The sequence below is a fragment of the Neltuma alba genome, unplaced genomic scaffold (genome assembly GCF_004799145.2).
Source record: "Neltuma alba isolate B1F8T4 unplaced genomic scaffold, ASM479914v2 tig00011783_pilon, whole genome shotgun sequence".
In the NCBI taxonomy this organism is placed as follows: domain Eukaryota; kingdom Viridiplantae; phylum Streptophyta; class Magnoliopsida; order Fabales; family Fabaceae; genus Neltuma; species Neltuma alba.
Genome location: NW_021636406.1, coordinates 190,649 through 203,568, shown reverse-complemented (window position 1 = coordinate 203,568; position 12,920 = coordinate 190,649). Strand labels below are relative to the sequence as shown.

General features: G+C 28.7%; 1 protein-coding gene across 2 annotated transcripts in view; it reads left to right on the top strand.

Moving 5' to 3' along the window:
- Nucleotides 1–12,560, top strand: part of LOC114717922 (MLP-like protein 43) — a 28,041-nt gene extending 15,481 nt beyond the window's left edge. Inside the window, exons 1-2 of one of the 2 annotated variants that reach the window (XM_028903150.1) lie at nucleotides 11,403–11,651; nucleotides 11,961–12,560. In XM_028903150.1, coding sequence (XP_028758983.1) covers nucleotides 11,465–11,651; nucleotides 11,961–12,247 — 474 coding nt within the window. In that variant the 5' untranslated portion in view covers nucleotides 11,403–11,464 and the 3' untranslated portion in view covers nucleotides 12,248–12,560. Of the gene's footprint in view, nucleotides 1–11,402; nucleotides 11,652–11,960 lie in introns of those variants that run through there. The other variant, XM_028903151.1, reaches the window with a different exon arrangement.
- The last annotated feature ends 360 nt before the right edge of the window (nucleotides 12,561–12,920 follow it).

Sequence of the window (12,920 nt, the reverse complement as noted above, 5' to 3'; positions counted from 1 at the left end):
GAGATATTTTCAATCATTAAATCAAGACCCAGATACGCACATTAAGATATAATTTTTATTTTTAACGTTTTAACTTAAATTGAATTTAAACCTACTAAACGTAATGAACTCCAATATAATTTTTAATTTTTGTCCAAATAATTTTGTTTTTTGTTAGCACAGGTATTCTTATTGGACCAAATTCTGTCCAAATAAATGTTTTTAATAATACTGACAGTTGTCTTTTTTTTAACGATTCCAAAACATGTCATCATGTAGAGGACATCTGCAAGTTACTCTTCCGATTCCAAATGTAAGGCTTATTTTTTTAGTGTAATTTACACTACAAAATAGATTTTACATTTAGGATCAGAGAAGTACTATACTATTAATTTCTTAAATTAAATGAAGTTAAAAAAGAAACTTCACTTTGCAATGGCCGAATGCCAAAATTTTCATTTGATCCAAAAGTTTTAGAAATGAAAAAAAAAAATTATATACTTAGGGCACATATATAAATTAATTTCGGGGTAAATGTTGGGGATCAAATTAATAGTAATTTCCATTGAAACTGAGTATGTTGTCATGAATTGGGAATATATGCATGATGCCAGGAGGGATTTTGAATTATAAGGACATAAAAACATATTATATATATTAGGAAAATTATAATCTTCAGGAACTACGATTCTCGTGTTCTTGTATCAATGTGAAAAATTCTAGTCAGCAAATTATAGAATATCGAGGGTAGCGGGTGATTGATAAAATCTCACAATTATTAATTAGAACTGTTTATTATAGAGAGGGATAATTAATATATAAGTCCTTATAGTTTCAACTGATTTTTAATCAGGTCCCTATAATTTTTTTTTTATCAGATCCTTATACTTTCATATATTTTTAATCAAGTCCTTATAATTTTTTTTCTTTTTATCAGGTCCTTATTGTTTTACTTTATTTTTAATTAGGTCCTTGTAGTTTTTATTCTTTATTTTACAAATAATAACATTTTAAAAATAATAAATTATTGTAACAATCTTATGTTAATATTCTTTTAAATTTTTAACTAAACAAATATATTATTTATTTTCAATTCGAATTTTTATAATTATAAAATTCAAATTATAATAATAAATTTATCTAAAATTAAAATATGATTATAAATAATTTCTATTTAAGTATAATTATTATTCTGATTATTTATTAATTACTAAATGATTATATTAATTATTTTGTCCAATTATATAATTATTAATTTAAAAATGAAATTAATTTTAAAGAATAAAGTTAATAAATAATTTTTCAAAAACTACAAAACATCTAATTAAAAAATAAGTGAAACTATAAGGACCTGATAAAAAGAAAAAAAATAGAAGGACCTAATTAAAAACACACGAAAGTAAAAGGATCTGATAAAAAGAAAAATTTTTATAAGGACCTAATTAAAAATCAGATGAAACTATAAGAACCTGGAGATTAATTATCCCTTATGGAGACATTATACGTGAGAGTTATAAAAGAATATCACAATTGTGACAGGTTTTGAGTCCCATTTTCTCCTGCTATTTCTCACACATTTACTCTTATGCTCCCTCTTCTCTTTGAGAGTATAATTAGAGGTTTCGCCCTTCATTCCCTACTCAACATTCTCAATATATATAAATTTATAACTAATCACTTCATATCATTCATAAACTAGGATTTATTACAGCATGAGATCAACTCTCTGTGACATTGCGGTGAAAATTTAATATCAGGAAATAAGTTAGGATGTTTAATTCCTTCAATAGAAATGGTTAAGTAATAGGGTGAATTGAAATTAGTAACGCTGCCGACAGACAATAACATTATAAGTCCCACGTTGCCTGCATGTGAAATGTGGTTTATAAATTTTAAAAGTTCAGCTTGAATATCAACCACCAACCACTTAATATATGGAAGTACTAATATTAACAGTATAAGAAAAAGATCTCATCCCTTATGAGAGGCCTCCTCATTATTATTCCCTTGCATGATATAAAAAGTTAGTTAGCTTTTCTTATATACCAATAAATAAAAGTTTAGTCATTAAATATGTTCTAAATGATAATTTTTTGTATTTTACTCCTAAAAAAATGATAAAGTTGCCTTTAATGTTGCCACTCTAGTCCTTATTATTTGTCACTTACACCATTTTTAATGCTTCATTTCTAATTTTGCCGATGTTGATTATAAAGGTGAAGAGAGAGGGAATGAGTGAGAGAAAGTATACTACCTATTTAATAAGGGCAAAAGTGAAAGATTTCATCTATTCAATGATTTTCTTGGTATATGAGAAACTCCTACAATGACAAATAAAAAAGATCATAGTGGTACACTTTTTGTTATCTCTCGTCTCTCTCATTTAATAGGGGTGAAAGTAGAAAAAAATCGCATTAATTATTTTGATAATATCTTATATTTTGAACCATAATTTTCTTCTAACTAACGTTCCATATCATGGAGCGAAGGTAGGATTACGAAGCAGTTGGCCACGTGCCCACCAAAGACTTTAATTTTACCTGCATTTTGAAGTTTTGGGACCTTATTCCAGTTATCTGCACTTACAACACACTTTCATATTTACTCCGGCGTTGTTATATGTTCACGGGAGTGCTGAAATTCTTAACGAAAAATTTGCGTCTAATAGTTGAATAACTAATTTGGGGATATTTAAGAAATTAGTTAAATTAGTTATTCATAACAAATGTGTCATTACTTTTCTAAACTACTCTCTTTAATCATGTACATTGGAACTATCCCTTAGTAAGAACCCCTAACAACCAATAGTAATATTTTGAGGAAAAAACTATAAATTTGGGAGACAAAGTGAATTTAGGTCTTATATTTAAGATCAAATTCAACTTCTAACTAACTTTTAAATGAATGACAGGCCGTAGTATTACTGTTTTCTTAACATACAAGATTTGTTCTTGTCTATAAGATCCAGGATAAATTTCTCTTGGTCTTGTTTCATATTACTGCACGTGAATCTGGACAATAAAGCATGACATGGACTGCTAATAATAGCTTCTTCTATTAATTATTGTTGGACGTAGCAAATTCTCCTATAATTCAATCCTGCCATTTGTTTTTTCGATATCTAGTGAAAAATGTCAGAGGTAAAACATTAAAGTAATGAAAACTAATTAATCTCGATGCAAGCTTATGTGATGTTCTTCTATTAATAAGTGGGCCAGGCAATACCTGTGAACTTTTTGATTAAATTATTGTTTAGTGTCTAACAGTATCTCAAACATAATTGAGTGTAATAAAAGAATATATGTGCTTAGCCCAAAACAGCAACAATCATTGTGAACCATAATTGTCCTACATATTTTGTTTTGTGAGAGCAAGATCAATCATTATACTACCTAGAGTCATCAGGTCCTTAATACTCCTCCGTTCCTTATTATAAGAGACAAATAACCGAAGTACGTTAATCAAAAAAACAGTTAAAATTAGTTAAGAACAATTAATGTGTAAAAAGTATAATTCTTTTCCAAAAATGCCCTCATTAATAAGGAGAGAGAGCATGAGAGAAGACAATTGAATTATTAAAAGAAAGAGAAGTGGGAGGGAGAGAGAGTGTGAGTTGGAGATAATAAATATGGGTAAAATAGTAAATCAACACAAAAAAGTAGAGACAACTTGTAAGCGTCTCTTATATATAGGAACATGCTATAAGCATCAAATGTCTCTTATAATAAGGAACGGAGGGAGTATAAAATTAGTTAACTAATTTAGAAATATTAAGGAGGTTATTAGTATATATTACATTATCTCTCTAAAATATAATATATGTGAATTATTAGATTATATATCAATTTGTAAGTGAGGCAAATTAGTTTAAAAAATAATAAATATAAATAATTTAAAGTAATTTAGTAACTTTTTTAATTTCTCCAAATCAGTTAACAGAATCCTACACTGAGGACTTGAGATTGGATAATTTTTTTAAAATTAATAAGTTATAAATGGAGGTAAGATTTGACCAATATAACTTATTTAAAATTGTATGGTTTTTTTAGTGCGCAAAAATGCGTGATTGCTTTATTTATAGTATTAATATTTTTTTCAAATACTTCTTTGATCCTATTTATATGACATTTTCAACATGTTTTATATAAATCAAGAAAATCTAAAATCGCATTAATTCTCTCTTAAGATGTAACAAGTAACAGCTTTTCAACTTTACTCTATTTAATATATATACCTTTTTTTAAAAATTAACTACCTATACTATAATAAATGAAGGAAAAAATTATAAATTCATTCTAAAAATTAAATAAGGTGACTTATAAATAGGATAAAAATATTTTCTTTATTTTATAAATAGGAGCAGAAAAATATTTATGTTATTTGTAGGACCAGAAGAATATTTATGTTTTTTGTAATTATAATTGTCATGACTTTCAGCTTTAGCATAACCTCTCCACCAGGCAATTTCAAATCATCAATAATTACTTTCCGAATTATATGGCTCCTTAAATCTCACTTGCTATAATTTAATAAAAACTTGATCAATTCCCTTAAAGGATCAAAACTCATGATTTAAAACTTGAGAGACTAAAAATAAAATTTTTACGAATTTGAAGGGTCAAAGATTATATTAATCCTACTTTAAATCTACTGTCATCACATGGTGTAATTACTTTTTATAATACTCTCTTCGGCCTTTATTATGAAGACCTCAAGTATATTTTATAATATAACATGTTAAGAGAATTTAATTATAAAATTAAACACATGGCTATCTGTTATTAGAGAACTTGAATATAAGTAACTTGACTCACGTTTTCTCCTAACATGTTTTATATAAAATATTAACTTTTCGAGGGTGTTTGGGTTGCTCAAGAAGTGATTTTAAAAAGTATTTTTTTAATAAATCGAGACAAACTCCTCTACATATTTACTTCATATACCATAAAAATACTTTTAAAACTATGATTTGTTTCCTACTCAAACACCCCCTTCATTTGGTATCCTTAACTAATTATAAAGTATCTCAACCGATTAACCAAACTTCTCTAAGTAATAAATTTTATTGAGGATAATTTTGATATTTTATAAGAAATACCTAATTTTAACTAATTCCATTAATTTATACTCCCTCTCATAAGTTATTTTAAACTAATTCATCAAAACAAAGTAATAGTAATTAATTCATTAAATCTGTCTCATAAAAAGAACTTCTAACTCTGCACTTATTAAATGAGATTGCAAAGGAGAGAGAAAAACAAAGAGTCACATTAAGGTATTAACTGGAAGGGAAAAATTTATAAATAAGTACTCCTCCGGTCCTTAATATAGGATCCAATTTTTGAGTTGATTTTGGTCCTAAATATAAGACCCATTTCTCATATTTATCAATTTTCTCTAAATTACCCCCATAGATACTCCCTCAACCATAATCAAATAGAAGAAGGAGATGGGGTATTAAAAAAGATTATTATGGTGTTTTAGGAAAAATGTGTCACTTTTTTTATAATTAACTAACTTACCAAACTTCCTTAATCTAATCAAATTAGTTAAATGGGTCTTATATTAAAGACCGGAGGAGTATTAATTATCCTCCAAATAATTTATACTGTGGACTAAGAAATTTTCGTGGAAGTAGCTTATATTACGTAATGGTGGGAGTTTATATTAATTTACCGACACATGTTGATTGTTACTCTGATACTTATTATAAATTTACAGATAATTTACAATTAGTTAAAATTAGTTTAAAATAATAAATATGTTAGAAATATATTTTTGTTTTTAAATATGTCTTATAATAAATGAGAAAAAAGATGAAAGAGAATATGTAGAAAAATGTGATAAGAGAGAAATAATTAAGGGTAATATTAAAAAAATATATATTAAATGTTAAGACAAAACCAAATTTTTTTTACTTTAGACAAATCCAAATTAAAACTTATAAAATGAACTATACTTCTTTTTAAATTTAAAACTTGTAAATAAAATGACAGGAAGTATTAAATAAGCACGATTAATCATTTTGTAACTGTTAGTGTCGCGAATTAAATATGATTTGAAAAATTGCTGTTGGGTCACTACCGTCACCACATAATATAAAGGGACCAAAACAGAAATAATCCACAAAAATTCGTTCATGCTTGTAAAGACCTGAGAGCCACATAATCGCCGTTGCAGGATATACCTCGCTTTGAGAAAATTATACTTCATCCGTTACTTATTATAAAAAATAACTACTAAAATTACGTAGTTATTTAAATTTAATTAAAAATAATAAACGTGCAAAATAAATATATTTTCTCTGATTCATAATATAAGATATTAAAAAATTGTGATAATAAATATAAGACATTGTCAAGATAATTAATATGTTTTTTTTTTCACTTTCACCCCTAGTAAATACAAGAGAGAGATGAGAGATAATAAAAATGTAACATTAAAGACAAATTTATCATTTTTTTGGGGGAAAAATAGGAAAATTTTATCACTTATTACATATTTAATGTCTAAACTTTCATTTCTTAGTATATGAGAAAAGTCAGCCAATTTCTTATATTATGGACTGGATGGAATATATACTTTCAAGTTTACTCTTATTTATAGAGGGAGTATATGAGAGATAAGTAGTGAAAATTTATTATAGAGAGATAATAAGTGACATATATTTAATAGGTGAAAGTGAAAAGATTACTTTACAATTTAAGACAGAGAATTTATTTCTTATATTTAGGGCCACTCTTGTGAGAAAGAGATTATTTCTTAGTGAATAATATAAATTTAGATATATTTCACTCATTTACTCAACGCCCAAATACGCACATTATAAGGTATACTTCTGTTGGTAATACTTGAACTTGAATTGATTATTTAAGCCTACTATAATCTAATAAACACCAACATAGCTTTTATAAAATAATATTACCTTCAATCCTAAATATAGGAGCTAGACCAGAGGTTTATTTTGATCCTACATCTAATATATGCCCTTAATCTATTTTATCTCTAAGATTTATTTTTTTAAAGTATTCCTATTGATTATATATAATAAGAGAATTTTCATCAAGAATTAGTTATAATACACATGATTTAGAAAGGATATTTTAGAGAGAACTAGTACACATTTGTTATAAATCACTAACATACTTATTTTATTTTTTTAATATTTACGAATTAGTTATATAGTTTTTATATTAAGAATAGAAAAGCACGTATCCTTATTTTTTTTCCCTCCAAATAAGTGTTTTTAATAGTATTGACAGTTGTCTTTTTGCACTATTCCAAAACATGAAAAATCATGTCAGGCTTGCAATTAATTTCTGAAATTAAATTAAATTAAATTAAATAAGGTGATTTAACAGACACTATCACCATGGGCTGTGGATAAAAGTAAATGAAGTTATCGTTCTCTTCCCACACCAGTAGTCCCACTCGATAGATTATCTTGAATTTGAGATCTCACATCATCAGTGTATCATTGAAGAAGCTATGGCTCCTAGTGGCAAATTGGAGGCTGAAATTGAGATCAATTCTCCTGCGACTGAGTTCTTCCAGTTCTTCACTAAGCACCTTCACAATCTTCCCAACACCATCGGTTGTGTCCATGCGGGCGAGCTTCATGAAGGAGATGACTGGCACGCCATTTGATCTTCTAGGCGCTGGACTTGTACCGTTGGTAAGATTCGATTGTACAATAAATTTAAAGAAAAGTATGGTGACAATTGTAAATATTCCCTGAAATTACGCTTGAGATTCGAGAACACATAATTAAAAAGTTGGGGCAGAATCGATTGAGAGAAACAGTCTTGAAAAGTTTGAAAGATGGTTTAGGGTTTTGTGTTTTTAATGACCGCTCTAGCTAAGTTGATCGTCCTTGGCTGTAGTAATTATATCTGATGACCACTCTAGCTAAGTTGATCGTCCTTGATCAAAAGGGAGTTTTAGTTACTTTAATTTCTTACTCAACAACAATTTTTTTTTGGACCAGTGAGTTTTGTGTGTTTCATTTTCAGTTCTTTCATCTTCAATTTATTTCAATCATTTTTATATAAAAATAACAAAAAAAAAGTATTTTAATTTCAATTTAATTCAAGGCATTTAGTTAGCAATTTTTCAAAAATCAAAAATTCTTTTTATAGTTTAGGTTACTTGTATTTATTTACTAGGGTTTAATTTTATTTTCGGCTCCTCAAAGTGAATACGACCCGATTGTGCACTATATTGCATTAATTCAGTTAATTTTTGGAGTAACCTTAAAGCGACAAATTAAGGGCAAGTTAACTTCACTCCATGAGTCAATTTATCAGTGCTCACGCAGAGTTTAGACTAATAGAGCTTAAATTTGAGTAGCACAACAAAGCACCGCACAAAAGAAAATATAGGAGAGAGAAGAGATAGTTGGAAAACTCAATGACTGGGGCAAGTTCAACTGATGATGGATGAGTGCTTCTATTTAATGATATAAATTGATTTATACTTTTAAAAATTATTAAATTTGAATAATCAAATTCAATCTAATAATATACTTTTTTTGTCTTATTTATAAATCACTTCCAACATGTTTTATGCTGACCAATAAAAAATTTAAACTTTATTAACTCTCATTTAAAATTTAACAACTTTACAACTTTATCTCTATTTAATATACAATATTCTATATGAAAACAAAGTTAACACACAAATAAATGAAAGATAAAATTATCCAATTCATATGAAAATTTTCTCACCGTCCAGAGGGTACAATACACAGTAAGCTCTCCACTAACTGGGGGGAAATCATCATGCTCGATCCCTATCGCTTTCCATTCAGTCTCACGCATTCACTTTCGTGTCTTTTTCAAAGTGAAATTTATGAAGTTATATATCTTTTCTGTCTTAAGGCCTTGTTTGGCAAGATAGAAGCATATTTCTTATGGAATGAGAACATGAAAGGTAATGGAAATAGCTTTTAAAAACGTGCATGTCTTGCGTGTCACAATAGAATTCTCAAATTATTTTTGTTCAGTACATATAGATACTTCAATTTAAGAGTATTTTACAATAAGACAGGATATTATAGTTTTTTCTTTCCAAAAACAGACAGATTCATTAGACAAATTCCAGTGCAATACCTCCCATTCTTTAGAGATTCAATTTGATTCTAAATATAAGATCTCAATTCACTTTGTTTCTAATGTTTGTCCATTTTGTCTATGTACTCCCTCTAGTTCTATATATAAGTTTCAAATAACCGAATCACGTTTAATGAACTAAAAGTTAAAATTAGTTTAAAATAATAAATAGGTCAGAAATGTATTTTTTTTCAAATATATCTTTTTTTATTAAGAGATTAAATAAGAGAGGTAATAAATGAAAAAAAAATGATGAAAGAGAATATATGAGGGTAATATTAATAAGAGAGAGGGAGTTGTAAATCTAGTCAACTAAGAGCAAAATAGAAGGGGGAAAAAGTAATAAATGCTCAGACAAACTCAAAATTGATGCTTATATTTTGGATCAGACTCCTCTCCAAAAGTTAAGCTTATATATAGGACTGAAGGAAGTATATGAGTAATAAGAGTATTTTAAAAAAAAACAACATCTATTTATTACAAATAACTAGTTTAATTAATTTTTTAATATTCATAAATTACTTATGTAGTTATTCTAAGGAGTGGAGGTAATATAGCAACAACATCACTGCCTTACACTTGGTTCTATGTGAGATTACATCTCCGCCACTACTGCTTCAATTCAAAAATTAATCAATGACCGCATAGTAGCATGAATTATGGAGCATTTATTTCTTGTCTGTCTTGCCAGAGCTGTATGGTTTGGGGTTGATGAATTTTGTGTTCCATCAAAGTATTAACGCAGTCAAGGGGACTAGATCTAGCAAGAAAATATTGGTTTTTTACAGTATACTCATTCTAAATATAATTACATTATAAAATAAGTTTGAACCCATTTAGGTTCAAAGGAGTAGCAAATTAATATAATGAAAAAAAGTGCTTATATTTAGTGTTTGATGGAATTGCTTTCAATAAAGGTATATTTACACGACTGTGCCTATAATTTAAAGAAGGGTTAATATAATTTTTTATCTCTCAAATTTGTTCTTGTTTTGGCTTTGGTCCCTCAAGTTTCTTTTCATTTAAAATTTAGTACCTATAATTTAATAAAAACCTTTATCCGTTGAGGGACCAAAATTTATGATTTGAAATTTCAGAGACTAAAATCAAAATTTGTACAAACTTAAAAGACAAAAAATCGTGCTAACTCTTTACAGAAAAATGCAGAAAAGCCAAAATACCAAACTAACATGAAATCTTATGGAGTACAAAAGTTCCTACATAGAAAATTATTGGGAAAAGTACAATCAAATCTTAAGGATGAGATTTAATTACCTTAAAGTCCATTAACAAGTGGAGAGTAAGTAATGACAAATTTTAGAGTAGAAAATAATAATAAGATTAGGCTGGTCACCTATCATTGGGACTTTTTAGTAATTAAATTTTTTTAAAACTTTTTGGTAATTCTCCTAAAATTATTGGCATGGAACCATGGCCCAAAGGCACAGTCCTTCATAATCCGGCAGGCTTTCTTTTGGAGGAATTGCATTTAAGTCCCAAGAAAGGAATTTTATTATTCCAAAGCCCGTTAACAACTGAAAAATATGCAATGACAAGTTTTAGTATAGAAAATAATAATTATTCACTTGTTATTGAAACTTTTTGATAATTAAATTCTTTTCTTAGAACCTTATGACAAGTTTCTGTTTTTTTTTTCCCATTTCAATCGACTATAACAGGATTTAACTCTCTTCATATTTTGTCGACAACAGTGAAAAAATAATCTAACAATTGGATTTTGTGCGTGTGAGAGAGAGAGGAAGATAAATGAATTCTTAGTTTGGATATTAAATACAATAGCCAATGTGTGTGTATATATTTTGCCATCGATATGCACACAAATAACACCTCGCAAATGCAAGTACATCCTAGAGTATTTCATGGTTAATCCAGCATCTTGAAATTTTTTTTAAGTGCATCCAGTATCTTGAGATATTTCATTAATCATCCAGTACGGTTTTTTTTATGCAGCTATCACCATAATACTTTAATAGCAAAATTGCACCACAAAATATTTTAGACTGCTAGACGCACATGAGAAAATATTTTAAAATTTAGATGTATCACAAAATATTTTAGAGCGTTAAACGCACATGTGAAAATACTTTAAGATTTAGTTGAGCCACAAAATTCTTTAGGGTGCTAGAGGCACAGTTATCGTTTTGCATGATTACAAAACATGAAAAATCATGTAAGGCATGCGATTAATTTCTGAAATTAAATTAAATTAAATAAGGTGATTTAGCAGATACTACCATCATGGGTTGTGTATAAAAGTAAATGAAGTTAGCGTTCTCTCCCCACACCAGTAGTCCCACTCGATAGATTATCTTGAATTTGAGATCTCACATCATCAGTGTATCATTGAAGAAGCTATGGCTCCTAGTGGCAAATTGGAGATTGAAATTGAGATCAAGTCTCCTGCGACTGAGTTCTTCCAGTTCTTCACCAAGCAACTTCATAATCTTTCCAACACCACTAGTTGTGTCCATGCAGGAGAGCTTCATGAAGGAGATGACTGGCACGCCATTGGATCTTCTAAGCGCTGGACTTATACTGTTGGTAAGATTCGATTGTACAATAAATTTAAAGAAAATTATGGTTCCCAGAAATTACGCTTGAGATTCGAGACCACAATTAAAAAGTTAGGGTAGAATCGGTTGAGAGAAACATTCTTGAAAAGTTTGAAAGATGGTTTAGAGTTTCGTGTTTTTAATGGCTGCTCTACTTAAGTTGATCGTCTTTGGTTGTAGTAATTATATATGACGACTGATTAAATCATTGGAAACTGACTTGTATTCTGCTTAAAATCTAAGAGTAAATTGATGTTGTTGAGACTGATTCTTAGTTTTTGTAAATGGGAAACAACAGACGGGAAGGTGGTGACATGCAAGGAGAGATTTGAAGAGCTTGATAAAGAGAACAAATCAGTGAAAGTGGAGTTATTCGAAGGAGATGTTAAGAAAGAATACAAGAGTTTTAAGTTCATATTGAAAGCAACAGAGAAAGAGGGAGGTGGTGGCATTGCAACGTGGAGCTTCTTTTATGAGAAGATCCATGAAGGAATCCCAGATCCCATAGGCTACTTGGACTTGGCAGCCACCATGACAAAAGATGTTGATGCTCATCTTCTTCTCAGCGCTCAAAAGGGAAAGTGAACCAGAACGAACGAATGAGATTAATGAGTAAACTAAATTATTAAAGAATAAGGTTGTCTGTGTGCTGTTGATTGAGAGCTTATATGTATTATTGTGTCGTCTGATGTCAAAAGTGTGTGATGAACTATGAAGAATAAGGTCTGTGTTGTTGATTTCATGCATTGGGCAATCATGTGTCTCAAGTGTGTTTGAATTCTACTATGAACGATTGACGGTTTTAAGATTTACGGAAGTAATGCTTTTATCATGTATTTATTCGTTGGTTGTTGAAATATATGGATACATAAGTGGTATTGAATCTTCATATGTTAAATCTGTATGGTTTGGGATGGATGAATGTTAAGTTCCATAAACATACCAAAGCAATTAAGTTTCATATGTTAAACCAGTCTTTTAGCATGCGAATCAAAATTCAAATTTTGTACTTATATTTAATGTGCAACAATACCTCGAACATAATTATCTTCTATAAGACAATACAAAAGGTCCTACTTGAAAAATTATTCGCATGGGCCCATAGCTTAAGAGGTACAGCCCTTCAAAATCCCGCTAGCATTCACTCTCTTCATATTTTGCCGACTACAATGAAAAAAAAAATCTAACAATTGGACTGAGTGAGTGAGAGAATATGTCACAAAATAATTACATATATTCTAATATATTAACGTAAATA